This window comes from Falco rusticolus, chromosome 2 (genome assembly GCF_015220075.1).
Source record: "Falco rusticolus isolate bFalRus1 chromosome 2, bFalRus1.pri, whole genome shotgun sequence".
NCBI classification, from domain to species: domain Eukaryota; kingdom Metazoa; phylum Chordata; class Aves; order Falconiformes; family Falconidae; genus Falco; species Falco rusticolus.
In genome coordinates, this window is record NC_051188.1 from 102543009 (window position 1) to 102564546 (window position 21538).

The following is a 21538-nucleotide window of genomic DNA, read 5'->3' on the forward strand; positions in this document are numbered from 1 at the left end:
CAGGGAGTCTTTTAAGGCAACGCCGCTGCCTGAGGAAACGCTCATCCAGCTTGAGCCTGGCAGGCAGGGTGTGGAGGTGTCCTGGCTTCAGCTGGGAGAGAGTTAATTTTCTTCTTGGCAGCTGTGCAGTGCTGTGTTTTGGCTCTGGTGTGAGAACAATGTTGATAGCACCCTGATGGTTTCAGTTGTTGCTGGGTGATGTTTATACTCAGTCAAGGACTTTTCAGTTTCTCAGGCCCTACCGGCAAGAGTGCTGGAGGGGCACGGGAAACTGGGAGGGGACACGGCCAGGACAGCTGACCTGAACCAGCCAAAGGGATATTCCATACCATATGACACCGTGCTGAGTATATAAACTGGGGGAAGAAGAAGGAAGGGGGGGACATCCAACATTATGGCGTTTGTCTTCCCAAGTAACGGTTACGCATGCTGGAGCCCGGCTTTCCCGGGGATGGCTGAACACCTGCCTGCCCATGGGAAGTGGTGAATGAATTCCTTGCTTTGCTTTACTTGTATGCACAGCTTTTACTTTACCTATTAAATTGTTCTTATCTCAACCCACAAGTTTTATATTCCTTTCCGATCCTCCTCCCCATCCCTCTGGGTGAGGGGGAGTGAGCAAGCAGCTGTGTGGTGCTTGGTTGCCGGCCGGGGTTAAACCATGACATAAGGATAGCCCAGTGGCAGTGCAGGTCAGTATGTTGCTGTATTGGAAGAAAAAAATAATACTAGAGTTTAATTAAGGGTTGTGATTCCAGCACCTGACAGTGGAAGTTATAACCAGTGCTGTGCTGGGGTGCTCCATCAGTCGAAAAAATGTAATAATGTGCAGCTACCTCAGTCATGGCTCGCACTGGAAACACTAGTATTACATTTTTTTTCTTATTTTTAGAGCCATGCACATTTGGCCCCCTCTCTTAGGAGGCACAGGAATGTTCTCTGTTCACACGTGCTTATTTTCCCTGTGTATTCTGTGCGTTACTTGTCCAAAAAAGCAAAGAATCCCCAAAGTCTTATGATTCAGCAGCATTCAAAGTTAGATGTGTACTGGAGTGATACAGGTAGAAGCTTGTGTGCAAATCTACCTGTGTGCAAGTGTTTGAAGTGCTTTTTTCTGATGGATTTGTTTTTGTTAGACTAGCTCAGGGAAAATAAACATTGCAGTTGTCAAGTAAATTCAGTTTAGTTCATCAAACTGCCACTTGAACATTAATGTATTTAAAAAATAACAAAAATAGATCAAAAGTTCAAAGCTTTGATTTAAACTTCAGTAATAATGATAATGAAATGAATGAGAAGAATTTCCAGGGCATAAGCTCTGTATGTGTGTAAATAATGGGCAGAATTAAATTTTACTTGTAATAAAAAAATTGAACTGAAAGCAACAGGAATCACATGCAAAGTTGCAAGTGATTGCTCTTGCCCAGATTTTCACAACCCTAAGTAATCTATTATAAATTCTATATATTGAAGGAGTGTTGCTTTAAACAACCACTCTTCTCCAGCTCGCTCTTTCCTTCTGAAAACCAGAGGGCAGCCTGTTCCAACAGATTGTTTATTTATGTGAAATTGACCAATTGGTTGCAAAATGAGGCCTCATTTGAAATGAGAACTGTGAGTATGCTGTTACCTTATTTTCAAGGAATGTGATTTTGTAAAGCAGATGCACATTTTTATGTATAAAAGTTGAATCCAATACTGTACTTAGTTATATACAAGTGTCTGGTATTTCTTTAGTGTATTGATAGGAGTTGGTTGATACAGACACTCAAAAAATTACGTTTTTTTAAAAAAAAAAAACACTAATTACATACTCATATATACTGTTAATGATACCACAGCCCAAGCGGCATTGTCCAGAACTTTGTACATCCAGCTTTCCATCTTGCATTTGGTGGTTGTAACTCAGTGGTGCATCCATACTCATTACTTTTGCTGAAACTGTGTAGGCTTATTTTTTTCAGCAATGAGGTATACCGTTAATGCCTTCAAACTTTGCGCACACAATATTCTAACAATATTACAGGGTGTTAAGGTGAGTGGAATAGTTTCGTGCAGAGGTTATCAGGTGTGTTTGTATTTCAACTCTTGTGTCAGTGCATGTCAGAAGTCAGACAGATCACGCAAGCTCACACACATGCTTGCGTGCTTAGCATCAGAAATCAGACCTAGTTTGCCAGAGTAGAACAGAATGCACTGTGGGATTATTTTGTTTTGTTTTTATAGAATTTTTTGTCATAAAGACTGCACTGAATGTTCTGCATGCTTGAACACCCAGAAAAGTATAGCTGCAGTTCTGTATGAAGTTGTATGTCGTTGGAGAGTGAAGTCAGTATACTCTGTGAGTCTTTAGTAAAGCACTCGTGCTTGCTTAGCACTCAGGTACTTCACTGAATTGAACCATTAGCAATTACCAATTACTTACATACTGAGTGACTTTGGGTATGTGGCAAGATAGTCCCCTACAAAGACAAGTGGAGCTAAAAACAAGGTGCAAATTTACTCAAATTTCAGTGCAAGATTTGGGTGTGATTCCACTGGAAGCAAAGACTTTGTTAACAGAAGCTGCAGATTTTGTATTTTTGGTTACAAGAAAGCATTTTAACTCATTACTTTTGCAAGTTCATTTTGGGCACCTCTAGAAGGCATTTCTGTTGATAATTTGCAGGCATTAGAATATGTCACTGAAGGATTAAGATAACAAAATCCTTTTTTTTCCCGGTAAACTGACTGGCTTTTAAAGGCTTCAGATCAAAAGCACTGAAATGCAGCAAGGAGGTTCATGCGAAATACACATCCTAGTGATTAGCAAAGGTATATACATCTATTGGCCAAACTTTGCTTTCTCCCAGTGCATTGAACGTTATTTTTAAAACTGACCTTTTAATTGTAAGCCTCAAAGGCCACTTCATCAGCTCCCTGAAATCACCCTCTACTGAACAGTAAACTTGTAGTCATTTTGTTTTGATTAATTAACCTGTTATATCTGTGCAGCCTTTGGGCCACCTTCATTTTTTCATTTAACACACACAGTCTGTAGTTTTTGAAGGTTACAGATACGTTTCAGGGTGCTGATGGTTCATGCCAGCTGAGTCGCGTACCTTCACAATCCAGTGTCTGTTCAGTATATCGACTTCTCGAAAGTACTCTGTAATTTTTCCTTTTAAAAATATCTTTATTTATATATTTATTTAAATTATATTATATATATTTATATCTTTAAAAAATATATTTATTTATGGAGGTGATGCATGAATCATCCTGTTCCCTAGCAGATGAGCTCCAGTTGCTTATCAGCCTTCTGGGCTAACCTGAATTTGTCTGGCTGATGAAATGAGGTTGCAATAAAGAGGCTTCATCAACAAAAATAAGCTAAGTGGACTGTGTTGCTGCTAGTGCTGTAATTCAGTAGAAATACTCTTGAATTGTTTGAAACTATGTGTTGGTGCCAGATTTGTTTTGTGTGGGAAAACTAAGTATTTCAAAACACTTCAAACCCTCTCCCTACCACTACTCAGATGAAAAATGTGATTGTCCTTCCCTGTCCCTGCATTCCCCTTCCAGGAGCTGGATCCAGCAACTCCTGAAATCATGTTGTACTCTAGGTCTTCAATGGGTCCTGCAAGTTTCACAATGGATATATGGAAGTTATCATAATCTAATGCATGTCTGAGATCAAAGACAGGAGCTACTTTCAAATGGAAAATCTGAAGAAGGTGATAATGGAAGCACCATTTAGAAGCTCTTCCATTCTCTGCAAACAGACCCTGCCACTCATTCATGGAAGCTGCCCTACGCCTAGCTAAAGATTTAACTTAGGATGAGGTGATGGAAGCAAAATTAACATTTTTGGGGTTTATCTTGTTTTTTCCTTTCAGTGGGAGAGTTTGTGAGTGATGCCCTTCTGGTACCAGACAAGTGCAAGTTCCTTCACCAGGAAAGGATGGATGTGTGTGAAACTCACCTGCACTGGCATACTGTTGCTAAAGAGGTATATTCATCTGTCTTAAAATTTCCCGCCTTCCTTCTTTAGATCTCTATCACTCTTCTGAGAGCAAGTTTAAATACAGCAGTGACATGTATGGAAAACATGGAAAGGAAAACAAAAAGCAATACTTACGAATGTTTGAGTGAATGATGTTTTGTTCTGATTTATAAGGTAGAAAATGGGAGTTGCTCTGCTGAGCACATCAGAGACTACTGCTGGATACTTAACATTGACCTTTGGACATTGACCTTGTTTCGTGGCACTGGTTTTTTTCCTCACATCCGTTCACACACCCGTTGTGTTTTCTTCCTTTTCTGGCTTCCTGTGTTAGCGGTGCTCTGGAACTAAAAATTGATCGCTGATGCCTAGGCTTTGCTTTTATCATCATCCCCAATATATTTGGTGTGACAGGTGCTTCACAGAGATCAAACCTTCAAAGAATGCAGCATGTGAAATTCAGCATAAAGGGCTAGGAGAGCTGATAAGACACAGGACTAACCAAAGAAATTTTGCAGTCAGGCACAGAGTTTTTACAATTTACCAGGCTTTACTGAAAACAGAAATAAACCTAATATTATAATTGCTAATGTGTTTTGGACATTTTTGTCCTTATGTAGAGAGGTTGTAGGAATACAACCTGAGATGAGCTTCAAAAGATTTCTTGCTGCTGTTTTGTTTGGAACATCTTTGTACGTTTCCCACCTTCTGGATATCAAAATTGAAATGTGCTCAGCAGCTTTTCAGATTTTCAGTTCTTGCTTAAGTCATACTGTTGCCCCTCAAATGAAGTGTTTAAGGCACCAAACTTCATGCAGGCAAATTCTAGTCCGTTTTGTCCATGCAAACTTGGAATGGCGTAGCCTAAAAAGAACATAATCACTATGCACCATTAAACTATATTCCTTTTTTCACCTGTCCTACATTGCTGTATCTTTCTGTCCTATGCCACCGTATCTTTAAGGTGTAATTATCCACAACTGACTGTTTTCCAAACAAGGCTAGAAGGTACTGTTCTGGCAGAGATGTCAGACCAAATACAGTATGTTTCCAGTATAACAGGTATTTTAAATGTTAATCTATCTCGCAATGAACTCTTCAGTAGCATTAATACATGAGGATCAGGATTAATACATCAAATTATTGTTCTGCCTTCAAGTTTTCTTTTTATGAGGCAAAGCCTGTGAAGATTTTAGGCCAGAGGATATGGAGTTGTCATGTATGTGCGAGGAGACAAGTCTTTCTATACTGGGAAAGACTAAAGGACAGGGGAAGGGAGAACTTGTTGCTTACAGTGGTCATGCAGACACAGGTAGGGAGCTACCTACGGTGCAGGTAGTGAATGCACATGTGATCACTCTGTGTCATGTTTCAAAACTCAGAGATCATACAGTTCACCAGCTTCAACCTCCTAAGGCAGTACACAGCCCCTAATCAAGGTCTGTGGTGGTTTTTCAGCCTTCCTCCATGACAACATTGTTGCTGTTTTCTTTCTATTCTCTGTAGTCCTGTAGTGAGAAGAGTATGAATCTGCATGACTACGGCATGTTGCTGCCCTGTGGAATCGACAAGTTTCGTGGTGTGGAGTTTGTTTGCTGCCCATTAGCAGAGGAAAGCGACAATCTTGATTCAGCTGATGCTGAAGACGATGATTCAGATGTCTGGTGGGGAGGTGCAGATGCAGACTATGCAGATGGAAGGTAAGAGTGACAAGAACTTCAACTTGTTATCATCATCTTATTAAAACTGCCAAAAATCTGTCTAAAAGACCTCAGTTTGGAAGAGTCGCTTATAAATAAACTTGCACCTGCAGCGGTTGAAAACAGTGTTCTACTCATTGATTTTTAACTTTATACAGAAAAGCTTATTGCTAACATAGTTACTGCGCTTTTGATGCCTTCATCATTTCTTTAGTGCAAAGTATTGCCATGTTTATAACGAAAATGTTTACTTACTTTTTGACAACTAAATAGTAAATACTGTACTCTTAAGATGCTTCTCGTGCAGTCTGGGGTACTGCAGCAAACACTCAGCCAACATAACTATTGGAGATTTTGAAACATCTTCATTCATAATAGGCATTAGTTTTGTGCTATTATTACCGTAAGAATATTTTTCTGCTGACAGCTGCTTTCTAAACATGATTTAAAAGCAAATTTGTTTTAGTATCTAGCCTTTGACAGATTCATGAATACACTGCTGTTAACATGGAGCATGGAGGCTTCATTTGCAAGACAGTGGTGGATGGGAAGATGCCATGCTTGTCTTTACCCTTCAACATCCCCTGTGCACGTGGCTAATTTTGAGCCAACTGTGGGTTCTAACTGTGTTGTAACTGAGTGCTGTCGTGCTGTCAAAGCCTTTTCATAGCATTGTCTTGAGTGTGTTAGCAGTTGTGAGAACAAAGTACAATGTTATGTCCTTGAAGCTGAATTCAAACAGCTAAGATGGCTTTCTTCCTAAAATCTTCATAAAATCAAAAAAAGATCTATGTTCAGATTGTGTTTGTGCTCCCTAGACTTCCATTACTTTATACTGTGTTAATGCAGTGTTTCTACTTCTTAGGGGACGATACTGCATCTTTTACAAATGAGTTACAAAATCCAAAAGTTGGGGCTGATTAGAAGTGGTTTCAAGGAGAACCCTGAAAATAAAAGTGGGGTCCAAATGAAGTGAATAATGTGGAAAGTTAATAGTTCTGATTTGCATTACGTTTGGGCTTTTTAATAGTGCAGAAGGAAACAAGTTCAGGAACAGTGTGGAATGGACAGAGATGGAATTGCTGTAATTTGGTGCAAAGAGATGGCATTAAGACAGTGAGAAATAAGAAGCCATGTCATAGTGGGCATCTAAATCTTTCCTGACAAAGGATTAGTGAGTGTTGAGGGAAGAGTTCTTTGTGAATAATGGAAGAATTTAATTAAAATAAATATTTCCCCATAGTAATTTCCAGTTTTCTCTCATGAATGAGAGTGAATGGTCAGGACTGATGCAAGAACCCTGCATCAACATTGCATCTTCTACCTTGACACCTTCGGGCTTTTTTCTGACTTGTACTTCCAACAGCTGTCAGTGTCACAATTTATAACCCTTTCAGTGGGATTAGTAAATCAGCCTTTGGACTGTTGCTGTGTCACTTCTGTACATTTTGTTTAGATTTTAACTGGAATATGTTCTTTCAGAATAAGATCTGAGTGCAGACCTTCTAATTGAGACGAATTTGCTTTTTTTTCATCATATGTGTATACACAAATACATAATATAGATACATAGATCTGCCTTACACCTATTACCTGTCTTATATATCTTAGATTTATTATATGTACCTATACATAAAATACACATGAAAGAAAAGTTTTTTATCTGTCTGATCAAAGATTCCTGAAATACTTTACATAAAAGCTCATGGGTTGTATATAGAGTAGTTCTGTTTGTGAGACAGATATCCCATTTATTTCTGTCTTTTTCATGTTGGTCACCGAACATTTAATTTACTATTCTATTCCATTTTGTTCATCATAAAGCAGTTTCATATCTGAAGACGTGAGTTCAAGAATAACTTCATAAATTTTGTATCCTCTAGGAATAGGACCTGTAATTGCATTTGAATCCATTTCTGAAGTTCCTGCAAACACTGATTTTATTACTTTCCCCTCCCCACCCCCCACCCCTCACCCCCCAAAATGCATGCAAAAGGAAAATGAAATGGTCTTTTTATGGGGCATTTGTACTTGAACTGCAGATGAAGAGCCAAGCAATTTGTAGTTCTTTTGCACTGACTCACTCATATTTCTTGCTGCCTCTTCAGCTTCCCAACTGCATTTAAACTGTGTGTAATGGAGCCAGAAATACTTTTGAAATTTAGTCATATAAAAAAAAGGTTACTCATTACTTATGCAGCAGTAGGTGGTGGTTCAAATTTTGTGACTCTGTGTGTGTGTGTATTCATACATATAGAACATATGTTTGTGTGTATATAAATATAGATATGCCTTAGGCCTAAGCTGATTGTGAGGGAGGAAGGAGGAGAAAGGAAATGAAAAGTAGGAGGACAATTTCCTAATGCCTAATTTCCAAAATTCTCTGCTATAATAGCATATAAAAGCACCTTTGTTTGAAGTGCTTACAAAAGTCCATTTTTTTTACCGTATAAGGGTGCTGTCGCACTGAGAATGCTTGCTTCCTTTTGAAGCCTTCCAGAGAGTTTTAATATCCCCTTGTGTGTAAGTTCGTCCCTGCTGTGACACTGTGAAGGGAAGAGAAGGCACTGCCAGCTTGTGGTGGCCACTGCCAGCCCCCTGCTCAGCAGGTCCTGGGCAGAGCCCTCTGTCAGAAGAGGTTTGGGGGTTCTGTGGAGCCTCTCTCTGGGCAGGGAGGGGGAGTGTGCTGTTACCAGATCAGCTGGGCAAAGTATCCCTCAAAGTGTTTTCCTCACTGGGGAATCGTGATGGCTTTTTACTTGGGTGAGTAAGTTGGGGCACGTTGTTGGTGTCTTCCAGTTGACGGCTTTTAGTGCACACAGGGTGCACTCCACATCAGGAGATGCTGGCTGGGCATTTCAAGTGGGGGCACTCGCTCATTCTGAGGAATTCTTTGTCTTTGCTTTGCCGGTTGTTTTTGTGGCTGCTGTTATAAGTACTGGAAAACAATTTTGTTCATGCAAAGGTACAAAAATTAGAAGATACCAACCGGTCCTTTAGGAGGAGGATTTTGTGCTGTTACTCTACCACAGGTTTGTGGCAGCAATTCCACAGAATTCCTGTTGCAGCAGTTACTGGATCAACTTTGTTTTTTTTACCCGTTTCTACCCAGAAGTCACAATTTCTGGCAACTAATTTTAGCCACTTCACGAGTACTTCAGTAATTGCCCTTCTGGGTTTTTTTGTTTCATTAAGATGTAGGTTTGGTTCTGTTGTACAAATAATAAGGCCCTGTAGATGCTTTTGACCGTGCTGCATATCTCAGTGTCGTCAGTATCTTGAATCGCCGAGTGGTACAGCTAGAACATAACCCACTCCTCGCACCTAAGCAGAAAACAGTGTGGTGTAAATGACCCCAGCTGCAAGCTTGTCATACTCCCTGTTTCTCACATCTGGCTGTGGAACCTTCTGCTCGATTAGCTGTGGGTTTGTCTCTCTCCCTGCCATACCACTCCTGGGGAGCAAAACCTCCAGGCTGGCTGCTTCAGGCTCCCATCTCTGTAAAACGTCACTGGAAGATGTTGGGCACAAAGCTCTCCGTCAGCGTGGCGGCATGGTGACTGCTGCATGCCTTGGCACCTGGGCCTCCGCAAGAGCTGTGGCTGCTCCGAGACGCCCAGGACAAAGCAAAGATGACCTGTTTGAGGTAGAGGTGCCAACCTGAAAAGCAAATGATTATATCCTCATCTCTCAAAGCACTCCTGTTGTGACAAAGTAGAATCCAACAAATGTAGGTGATGTGTTTTGAAGTAACTTTATATCTGAAACTACTCAGATCTAAATTTTAAAATATTTGCATTTATGAGTCTGAATATTTAGAAGAAACCACATTGTAGCCATACATTCTGTAAACACCCTTTTTCAGGCTGTGGTGTGTTTTGACCCCCATCATTGTCTGTGGAGCACTGCATTTTTGTTTTGTTGTGGGTGTTTCCTTCTGCACAGAAGGAAGCAGAGCTCAGCAGCTCGCTGTATCCACGCCGTCAGAGGGCAGGCGGAGGCACTTTGCGCTGCGGTGCCATCACTGGCGGACATTCTTCCTACCCAGTGTCCAGCCACCACCAGGGTCTGGGTGTAAAAGCATGTGGCTTGCCTCATGGTGTGACATGGTGGCGGTACTTCGGGAAAGGAGGGAGGGTGTATTTTGGTGACAAGTGTGGTGCACCCCGTTTGTGTTCACGAGGCCAAAAGGCAGGATCTACCCGTGCTTTTGAAGTTGCATCATGTCATGCTTGTCCTGAAATAGCAGGTGACTCTAAGAGGTCACGAGCATTTTTCAGCAGTGGCATTCCTTTGCTGTTATCCACACCTTTAATTAAAATGTACTTTGAAGACTGCCTGAGGGACAGCCAGATGCAGGTTCTGGCTTTCAATACAGATGCAGAGCTCTCCGTGTATAGCTACAACTCAGTCAAGTGACCTGCAAGCTCTGGCTGCCCTTGAGACTCGGCACAGCCTCGTGGTCCTCCTGCCTGTACCTGGGCGCTTGCTGGAAGCTTTGGCGTCCTTGATGTCCAAAGTTGAACATACTTAGGGAGTGATGGCCAAGCTGGAAACTTCCAGGTTTTCTCTGTCTACATCTGCCCCATGCCTGCCTCTCCTCATCTTCCTGTCGCAGTGTGTGAGACCTCCCGGGCTGTCCTTCCCACTGGGAAAACAGGCTGCTCTCCTTTTCCTTCTTTCACAGCAGGGAAACTGAGGCACGATAAGTCTCACTGTTGAGAGTTAAAGAGAAAGCTTTTAAGTCCTGTGGCTCGGGACCAGAAAATAGTGCCTTAACTTCAGCCAAGTCTCATTTTTCTAGTCAATCTGAATATATTTTCAAGGTCTGAAGTAGGAGATTTAATTTCTTACTGGTTTTCCCTCAGCAGGTTAGGCCAGATGAGTTTTGTCCGTTCGATGTATAAAACATATGTTCAGGCTGATGTAATGATTGGGCAGTGCTGTAAATGTTGCATTGTGAGGAGCAGTATATTGTAGGGGGTAGTATGTTTTATGAGAGTTTGGTTTACAGTTTCCCATAAACTTCTGCCAAGCAAAGTTCTATAGTTTGTTTGTACGTGCCATTAGAAGAGTTAATATGGTTAGGGTTCTTACAATAAATAATCCAAAAGGGTGCAGTCCACTTTGTGCTGATAATTAGGCATCTGTGAAGTAAAACTAAAACAAATATGTACTATATGGCGTGGTAGTCCTGTTGTTCTTTGGTTTTGTAACCCTGTACCAGACTGAGCTTAGGGATGAATGCTCATCTCCCAAATGCTGAAAAAAATCAGTTAAAAGTATGGTATCCTTTTTGTCTCCATAAACAGCACTTTTTTTTTTTACTTTTTATCTTTTTTGTGTGTGTGTGTGTGTGTCAATGGTATCTGGAAAAACTGACTTTTTTTCTGAATTGCCTTCTCCAGCTCTAATGCAAGAAATCCTGAAAGGCTTTTAAAACTTGTCAATTTTTTTCTAATGGTGAAAGCAGCGTTGTGTATGTGCCTGTTACGCTGAATTGCTTCCAGGTGAGACCCTATGCTTTTAATTATCAGTCTTGTTCTAACATTTGGGGAAGAGGAGTCACAGGGCCCCAACAGAATTACTTTGCTGACTAATTAGTTAGGGATCCTTGCTTGGCATGAAGGAAGTGTATGTTCATTTCTTTAGCTTTCTTGCTGCTTTTATGTATTTATCTGTGACTTGCGTGTTGACATCTTTGTACCACTTGTTTTACCTGTGGTCTTCCCTTCAGAAATGTCTGTGAGTTAACCTCAGCACCAAATCAGTTACAATCGAAATTCCCCAGAGTGCTATCATTAAATCAGGCTTTCACAAGGTGTGTTTAAATTGGCCGCGGTCATACAGTGCCCTGACCTGACAGAACAAACACACCGAGTCCTCGTGGCATGTCATGCTTCTGCTTTGACACAAAGTAGGCAGGCAGGCAACTGGGATGTCTGCCTGTGGTGCATGTTCATGAAAAGTGCCTGAGTCTAAATAATGACACATAAGCAAGTAAATTTAGTAATACACAAGAGTCAATGTAAGAATTTTAAAAGTCAAATTTAATGGGGTTTAGCAATTTCTGTACTTGGGGAATTCTCTTTTCCTTTTGCAAGTGTAGCTTTGACTAGCTACTGCTGAATTCCCTTTGTTTGGGTCTCTGCGTGCCAAAGCAGTGGGAGATTTAATGCAGGCAAGTGTTGAGAAGCTGTTGATGTTTTAATTGCAAATGCAGATGAAAGCAGTTAAATGCTACAACCAGCACGGCGGTTCTTAAGTGTTCTCTACGCTCATGGTGTTCATCAACAAGGACTATCCAAAACATGAAATCCTCTTACCCTGTTTCTCCCTGTTACATTGTCCTGTGTTCCGCTCACCGTTCTTTTTCCACTGCGCATCTCTTCATCTGCCCCCAGAAAATGTATTTGGAAATATAGCATGGGAGTAGAGCCTTCAGGGGATTGTTTGACCCAGGCATATTTCTGGCCATTGCATGTTAACCGACCGGGGAGATTAAGAAAAAGTAACGAAAAAAATGCTCTAATCTTCCTTACCTATTGCTCTGACGGGTACTTTAGTCTCTTTGGCGTTTCACCTACAGCTGGAAGAAACAAATATGGTTTGAACATGGAGGAAGAAAAAGGGAAAACTAGGAGGATTAAGTGGTGGTGTTGATAGGCATTGCCACTTCCTATTTCAGAGACAGACGGTTTCTGTGTTGTGTCCCCGGAGAGCCTTAATGGACAGGCTTTCAGCCCTACCTTTTGTTTTGGTGGTCAGCAGCTGAGTGTCCTTCGTTTCATGGAGGCTGGCTTCTGACCCCAGCTGCGGCCCTGTGTGCCCTGGGCTGTCACAGTCCCCATGCGGTGGGAAGTGCCGCATGGCTGAGGAAGAGTCAGACCCTGAGCAGTGTCTGGATATGGAGAGTTGGAGAGGAAGAAATCATGGGGGAAGGGTGTGTGTGCGCAGGTGTTTCCAAGATTCTTACTTGGTTAAATCCTTCAGTTTCTGCCTGTTTTCTCATACTTCTAGTATGTAGTGACATTGTGTTTCTTGACCGTTCTTCCCTCCTCCTCCTCTTCCTCTCCCATTGATCCTACTGTTCGTATTCTCTTACAGTGCTAAGTCAAAAATCTGAGGCTTAATTGGAATTCGAGCTCTGAGCCCAAAGATTTGTCTGAGGAATGTAGAAATGGGGTATCTGGAGTCCTTTTGAAGTTTTTGCTATTTTAAAGCTAAAAAACTGTTACTGATCAAGAAAAAGGAAAGTGCTGAAGCTAAATTCTTCATTGGAAACGTGCTTGCTGGTGGAAAAATAAAATCAACATTTTTTTGAGTAGCTATTTTTGAGCCATCTTGTCACTCAAGTTAAACAAGTTCTCACTGATACCAGATTTTTCATTAAATTGGAAAGTCAGTTCTAAAATTTCAGTCAGAAATGCTCCAGTGGGACTCTCCTAAATGATTCTTTAGAAAAGCCAGAACATTAAAAAGAAAAAAAAAAAATAATCCACCCCCTAATCCTATGCACTTGAGGTAGTAAAGCTGAACCAGACGTGAAGGTGGATAAAGTGTCCGTACTGCACGTTCTGACTTAGAAGCAGGAAATGACTTGTGTTAGGATGGATAAAAAATTTCCCTTTTTCCATACTGTGCAGACTGAGATGTAGGCTGTTCATACCCCTGAAAACCTAAGGAAAACTGAGCCTTGTGCCAGCAGCGGTACGAGTGGTGTGCCTGTGGCGGTGGTCCAGGGTCGGCTTGGTGGGGAGTTCAGCAGCCTATGACATGGGAGCGGGAAAGGGTGCAGCCAGAGGCAGTGTTCTCATCAGCTGTCCTAATACAAATTGTTCCTAATTGGGAGTCAGTGCCCTAAAATGAACACTAGGAATTAGAAACTTGCTTAATTTTTCTTGTATTTTTTTTCCCCTCCTCTGAAGTTTCCCATCAGTATAGGTTAACGCCAATTATTGAAATAGATTAATTTTGCACTAAGAGTTGTCTGTCACAATTGGTATTTTAGAGAAACTGAATTAATTTGGGGAGATAGTGTGGAAGGTGTTCTGAGTTTTGCAATATAATATTTCAGCTAATTGGTTGGAAGTTCATATCTTCTTAATTTTTGTAGCAGAACCATTAGAAAAAATGGTTTATATCTCTTCTAAAACATTATTAATGGTAGAGCTTATCTAAGAACTTCTGTGTTATTGTAAGTATTTTAATGATAAAACCTAATTGCTTTTCTTTATAAATTAAACTAAGGCATTACCAAATTGTAGGCATAATGTTACTGCTTATGTTGAGTAACTCCAGAAGTATTTTGTTCTATTTGCATACTTTATGTGCTATTAGCATATTCTGTGTCTCACATTCTTACAGTAATTGGGTTTGTCTCTCATGTTGGCTGTTACTTAATATTCCGATAGTTTATGGTATATCTTTAATAACAATTTTTTTGCTTTTTAATGTGGAGGTTGTTAAAATAAAACTCAGAAAGCATAGAAACACCGGAGCATTAATGACTCTAGAAAGACTGCTAAGTGTTGGATTTCTTCTTAGGACAAGTAAAGTTAGAATGGATTTGATGAAACAGTGCATTGCTTTGGGAGGTAATTACAGTGATGCTGAGCTGGCAAATCCAATCACCATTTGAGTATAAAGCATTGACTGAAGTGATGGATGAGGCTATGGGTGGAGAGAATTGATCTAATTGAGGAAGTGATGAGTAGAAGATAACCAGACTTTTGTGACCCCTAATAAAAGCAGTTTGCTAGCTGTGCAGGCTGCCTGTATAGGACTTGAGTGAATGTTGAGCTTGTTTCAGGAGGTTCATGACATCAGACTTGCACATTTAGTAAAAAGCTGACTTTCAGAAAAGTTAAGGGTTTTTGACCTCACAAAACCAAGCCATTAACTGCCATGTTTTCCTTAAGTAGTAGGCAAAAAATTCTATAGGCAAAAATTTTAAGCTGTCAGTTGTAATGACTTGTGATGGCTGAAATGTGGGAAGGAAAGGTTTGGGTAGTAATCAACTCTATAAAACCCTTCCGATATGTCTGTAAAATGTTCTCAGAAGTTCTTGTGAAATTGTGATATACGCCACCCCATTTCAAGTGCTGTACTATTTATAATGCATGAAAAAAATGGGAAGTGAGAAATTTACAGCTGGGTTTTTCAATACATATTGTCACAGCAGCACAACTGTGTGCCAGTGAATGCATAGCTGGCTATCCCTCCATAAAGTTGTCTAGCAGTTCCTGCTCTGTTTTACCTTGCAGTGGTATTTACAGTCTGTACTAGAAATAAGAGCTCAGCAGTGGGGTGGTTTGTGGAAATTGAAGAATTCGACCTCTTGTGAGGCTCTGCTGTTAACAGCACAGTGTAGTAAAGCATTTTGTGTAGTAAGTACTTTTTTTCTTGTGCCTTCTAACGAAGGCTACGCACTTTGAATACATGGGTGAAACAGCAAAAACATATCGGGCTTTTTGTTTCCGAGATAAAGGGTTTCTCATCTTGAATACAAATGTTTTGGCTTTGGTTACATGATGACAAGCCATTTCTTTACATGGGATCTCTATTTTGATCACTGCTGATGAAAAAAATAACACTCAAATTGTGGCCTGAGTGAAGAAGAAAAGGTTAAATCAGTAAAATGCTTTTGTCCAGGAGAACTGGGTCTATGCTTGCTTCTGCCATGAAAGTTTTCAGCTAGGCTTGGCGTGCTGTGGCCACCATAAAAAACTTCGTGCGTAAGGTGCCCCTTTTTCTTCTGGCTGCATGAGTGGAGATAATCTGTTCTGCGGAAGTCCTGTCCTCTTGCAGCTGCTGCTCGTGGCAACTGTATTTAAAGATTAAGATGGCACATTCTTTGACAAATGGTATTCGCTGTCTTAAATTGAACATCCAGTCATTACATGCTTCTGGTATTTTTTTGTTTGCTTTCTCAATTGTAAAACAAAGTTACTCTTCCAGTTTTACCCTATTGTTGTTGTGTGAGGGTATCAAGACAAGGAGTTCCACAAGCAGGGTAGGTACTTGGTTTGCTACGGAGTTCACACTGTCTGCCTGAGATCAGCTGTAGGGTAGCAGGTTGGATGGAAACAAATGTGTTGTAACAGATCCAGATTTTTCTGCTGATTCTCAAGCTGGCTGTGGCAGGTGACCTTCATCTGCCCACTTTCCCTTCACTCTGCCCACTTTCATCACATTCAGTCTTAATGCATTTCTGATGTCAAGATTTTGGATTTAGTATTGTCATCAGGCTCACAGAACCTGATTTTGTGTCTCTGCAGATGTTTACTTTTATAGTTTTTAAGTTTCTCTTTAGCAAAAAGAAAAAAACCAAAGGGAGAAAGAATATGGATTAAATGTATTATTACTCTGTCCTTCTCTAAAACTGACATACTTCTTGCTCAATCCTCTGTCTTCCAAAGAAAACTGTCAGAAGAGTAACACCAGCAGAGGGTTTGTTTCAAAGAGAAAACTGGGTGAGTTTTGAAAAAGTATTCTTGTGTATCAGTCAACAGGTACCTTCTGCAAATGCACGAGATTAAATGTTACATGCTACCTTGTATGCCCATCTTTTTAAGCAGGTCAGCTATGGAAAGAAATTTCTAATGGTGTGAAGTATACCTTCTTGTTTAAATATGAGGGGAAAGATAAATGTATCTACCAGAGGTAGCAGGACAAGGAATGCATGTTTGGTTTTTATAAATGTTTTATTTAAAAATTAGATTGAAAGAGTTTTAGTGCAACTTGTCTTGTTTTCTGTCGAAGTTAATGAAACCAAGTACACTTTTGGTATTGCTTTTGTATAAAGGTACTGTAAAAGGAAAGAGACAGTCACAGTCTGAAGCATGTAATTCAGTTGTTTGATAAGGTCTAAGAGCTCAAAAACATCTTATGTGACACGTCTTCAAACAGCTTATTTCAAATTTTTTTCCTCTTAGGAAATGTGAAAAAAAGCATAACTGCAACCTCTTCAGTAAAGGAAAACAAAAAGGAAAACAATTAGAGGTGACAAAATTAAGTCTGAAAAATGCTAGGCAGTATGAATTGCTCGTCCTGACTTGCTGTGCAATGGAAGGTGCCCATCTTGAGTTCTTAAAAGTTTAACAGTCTTTTAATAGGTGTTTATGTGTCCCAATATCACATTATTTCTTGTTGTGAGATACCTGATTTACTAACCTAGTATAATCCAACCCTAATGAAAATAATTGTGGTGATTTTTAAGCAGTTTCAGCTTTTGTGGTCACTTAACAGACAGACCAGAAACAATATTGCTGGGATATCTTGTGGGTCAGGCTTTCAATTCTATAAATCACTGTAATTTTCCAGATTTTGAAGCCAATAAGCCATTTTAAAGATCAGTTATATAAATTGGAGGTCTGGCGTAACACTTTTTCTTGGCTCTGTGCCTAATCTCACAACTGCAGTGCAGTTTAATTCTTGCCCTGCTGTCCATTCCCACCTCCTCCATGCTTCAGGAAAGTAGACCTTTTTATTACAGCCCCCTACTCCTAGACTTTCAAGGTAAGTGCTGAAATCTTCATTTCACGCTTGGGTTTGACTTCCTTTCCTCTCTTTTACTGTGTGAAAATTACTTTGGTAGTTTGTGTTTAAATTTACTACCTGGATACTTGGTTTCATGTAGTTAGTATACTCTGCTTAAGTCTTGAAGTCAGCTAGTGTACCAAAGCCAAAGGTAAATGGAAAGTACGGTGAGGTGAGTGCTCATGTGCCAAAGTGCACTGTTGGCTTAGGTTTCAGCTCTAAGTAGTTCCTGTGTTGACTCGTATGTTTAGTTAGTGACAGTATTCAAAGGAGTACAGTGGTGGGATCAAACCTGGTTCCTGAGAAGTCTTGTCCCTTGGTCAGAACTTTTTCTAGCATGCAAGGTTTGGAAAAATGTTAGGTGGAAAATACCCAGGCCTCTGATGCGTAGGTTTGTTGATGGAGAATGTATTCCCTTGTCTGTAAGCCTTCTGATTTGCTTTTAACCAAAAGTCTGGTGATTAGGCCATCTCAAATGCATTTATGTTCTTGTCTGGGTTCCAAGCATATGTTCTACTCCTGCAATTTTCTTTGTTTCTGTTGTGCATTTTCTTTTAAGGCATTTCTCTTAAGGTGTATAGAGGCTCACAGCTGGATCTGTCCATTTCCACTCCCACAGTTAAAGAACTTTGTGCTCTGGAGCTTTCCTGTACATGGGGATAAGTATGTATCTGTGCTCATCAGATCACCTGCTGGAAGCAAAGCAAGACCCAGTCCCATCACATGTTTCCTGGAGTTAATTTGGAGGAGCTGTAGAGGCTGTGGTGGGGGGGTGTGTGTGCACTTTTGGGAACCGGAAGCACAAGGGGCTGGAAACTGGGATGATGGCATCAGCAGTGGGTAAACGTTACAGATACATAAATTAGTGTCAGCTTGGCCTGTAGGGTTGCAAGTTATGTGTAGTAGTTGCTTCTCCTATACTAATTCCCACAACTATCTAGAGCCAACATATATGGCCTTGCACTCTGTAGGCAGACAGCAACTGTTTTGGTTCCTCTCCTAGAATGAGTTTCCCCCCACCCGGCTATTTGCCCAGGCTTGGTGGCGGATAAAAACTGCAATCCAGATGGAATCTATTTGCAATAAAATACAGTTGCAAAGTGTAGTGAATGCTAATCTTTCCAGATATTGAAACACCTGTCTTGAACACCTTTTCATATTTTTTTTTCACGCACTAATGGGGTATATGTTTTTGTTCAAGTTACTTGGCAAAAGTCATGGTTCAAATACATCCAAATGGATGAGCATTTACTGCAGACAAGCATGAGCTGCTTCCTAATAGCAGTAATTAGTCGGCAGTTACCTGTTATCCTAAATTGAAAGCTTTGCCACATTTTTGTCTGAAATTAATGGTTGCAGACAGAAACCTCTCAGAGAGTAGCTTATGCCCCATGAGTTCTGAAACACCATTAGAAAGGAAACTCATCGTCATTCTCATCTGTGTTCTGCCTCTGTCCCTGTTGGAAGTTACTGGAATACAGAAAACAAGCTTTCATTTACTAACATTTTTTTATTTCTTGAATGGCAAGAGGTAGCCCAATCTGCTTTGCTTTGTTTTCCTTTATCATTTCTTCAGTTTTACCTTTACAAAGTAACAGAATGATGCACACTTCTGAGTGAAATGGATAAATAATACATTGGTACCAGCTCTTAACTGTAGTGCTGGATTGAGAAAAGGAAGTTATTAGATAACATTAAAGATCCATGATTTAAACCAGGGGTCCTCACGCTTTTTAACCAGGGGGCCGGCGCGCGGATGCAGTGGCAGGCCGTCATCTGCAGCTGCTTGGTTCCCCCCCCCCCCGGCCCCTGGCGGGGGGGACAGGGGGTTTCTGTAAATACCGGGGGCCGGATTGAGGACCCTGGGGGGCTGTATCCAGCCCGCGGGCCGTAGTTTGAGGACCCCTGATTTAAACATTGCTTGTAACTGTGTGCTTAGGTGCATACTAGGAGGAGCTGTACAGTGGTATGTGTTTTAAAAGCAGAAATACAGCCATCGGAATGGTTGGTATGTTTCTGTTGGAGTCAGTGGAATCAATTACCTCTTACGGCTGCCTGGAACCCCAGTGTGTCCATGGCATTGGAAACGTATCTAAACCCACCAAACTTCAAATGCCTCATTTCACCATACACAGGGGCGCAGATGATTTGTATTAAACACCCAGTATGCTACTTAAATGCTCAAGGGAAGCATGGTTTCCATGATAGGGGGAATGGATGTCAATATTTCGTATGTGAGGAGATTGAAACAGAAGGTTCAAAGCCATGATAACTTCTGCGTCCACCATGAAAGTAAAGTGCTGGCCCTCCTTGCCAAAAGGCTCTACTGACAGGAGATTGAGAGATACTAACGTGTGCATGTGTGCATGCAAGTATTTTCATGGCTGCCTTCAAGCCTAACAGTTTACCTCTGCTGTTTATTGCTGAACTGTTAAATTCAGATGATGGTAATACAGCTTTACAAATTTGTGAACTTGTCAGTGTATCAAGTAATTCTTTTGAGCAGCCTTTGAAAACCACTGTCATCAGCACCACTAAGATAAAGCGAAATGTCAACAATTTCTTGTAAACGAGACGGTGCAGTCTGTGGTGCTAATAAAACCCTGGCTGGGATGGTATCAAGGGAATATATAGAAAAAGCTGTCAAGGTATTGTGGTTCCAGGAGAAACAAACTGAGTCATACTTCTTCACTGAAGAAGGTGAAATGTAATAATAATACCAATAAGTAAGCACACCTGCTGTGCATAGTAAATAAACCTCCAAGTCTTTTGAGAAAAACCGTAGTATCCACACTCATTTGGTAGTAAAAATTTGTTTGAAAACAGTGGTTTAAATGGAGTACTGAGGTGAAAGGTGTGCAAAAGTTAGATGTGTTGTCTGGGAAATAGCACTGTGGTGGTGCTAATTGAGAAATGTGAATGGTACCAGAGCATTTAACATGACAGGGAGAAACAGCTCTGCAGGCTGTGCAATGCAGAGTGCTTTGCCCCCCTTTGAAAAGCTGATGCTTTATTCCAGATGTTGTAGTGTAAGTTAATTGCCTTCTCTGTTGTTCTCTATCATCCCTCTCGTGTGTGCGCTTTTTAAAGAAGAGCCAGGATGGTAGCCATGGTTAAATCCAAGAAAACAAAAGCACATTTTTTCATGTTTATTACAAGACATAGTACCTTTGCTATAGTAAAAATATGCAAAGTCCACCTGCTGTCTTTGTTTGCAGCAGAAGCACAGCAAGATGTAGCGTTGTTTATACTAAATGCGGGCCTTCAAGCATGAGGCTCAAAGTCCCCTGATTACTGACAAACACCGGGAGCCCCCCTCCTTCCCTGTGGCCCTGGGCCCCTGAGGAATGCTGCGCAGGGACTACTTGTCATTGCTGATTTTCTCATGTCTGTCATAACCGTGGCCTCTTGGGATGATGTGGTCATCTTCTGTTCGCACTGTTGAGCAGTGACTGACTCGTAGGAGTGCGTGACTTAGTGGGTAGCCTTGATAACCAATGTGAAACTGTTGCTGTTGTCGCTGTTAGGCCTTGCTAGGATACGTCCCTGGCTGTTGTGTATTCATGCTGTTTGGTCTGTTACACTGTGCGATATAGCTGAGCATGATTAAACCATCAGAATAATGCCAGGACAGTCGGTTTCTGGTAGTTGGCTTCATTCAAGAAGAAACTTTTTAAAAGAGCATCCCTTCTCTTTTGAAGAGAGCACTAATAGGGGAAGAGACTAACTGAGCACTGTATAAATAAAAATAAAGTAGGCAACTAGAAAAATAATTACTTTTAGAGAAAGCCTGGAATGCTTCTTCAGAACCTGATACAGCTTCACATTTTGTACAATGAAAGTTTTTAAAGCCTGTTAAATAGGGAAATGACTTGTAAAGCCCAATTTCAGGTATCTTAATTCTCCTAAGTATATAGCAAGACTTTCATTTCCATTTAGGTATCTAAATCTAAGGCAAAACCACTTCTGTTTTCATTGTTCTTTTTTCTTGAAACTTGTAATAAAATATAATCCGGTGAAATACTACCCTTGTGATTTGAGTCTTGCAGAATATGTTGCTAGCAGAAATACGATTTTCCTAGGAGTGATCAAAGTAGTAGAAAGAATATTCTACTAGTTTTGTGCTAACTTTTTAGAATATTTTCAGGAGCCTGATGCCATAAGCTGTTGTAGTCTTTCATCACTTCTGGGGTGTTTTTTCACATTCTCAGATGTCTAGTTCTTCAGCAAGCAGCAAGTCATAAAGGGAAGTAGGTGGGGGCTATCCTTTAAGCATTTACTTCTGGTAAGCTACTGGAGAAGAAACCAAGGC

General features: G+C 40.7%; 1 protein-coding gene across 5 annotated transcripts in view; it reads left to right on the plus strand.

Annotated features, from left to right (window-relative positions):
- Positions 1–21538, plus strand: part of LOC119143448 (amyloid beta precursor protein) — a 229077-nt gene that overhangs the window by 109463 nt on the left and 98076 nt on the right. For all 5 annotated transcript variants that reach the window (XM_037377728.1, XM_037377730.1, XM_037377732.1 and 2 more), the window contains exons 4-5: positions 3879–3991; positions 5492–5685. In XM_037377728.1, the coding sequence (XP_037233625.1) occupies positions 3879–3991; positions 5492–5685 (307 nt within the window). The remainder of the gene's footprint in view (positions 1–3878; positions 3992–5491; positions 5686–21538) is intronic.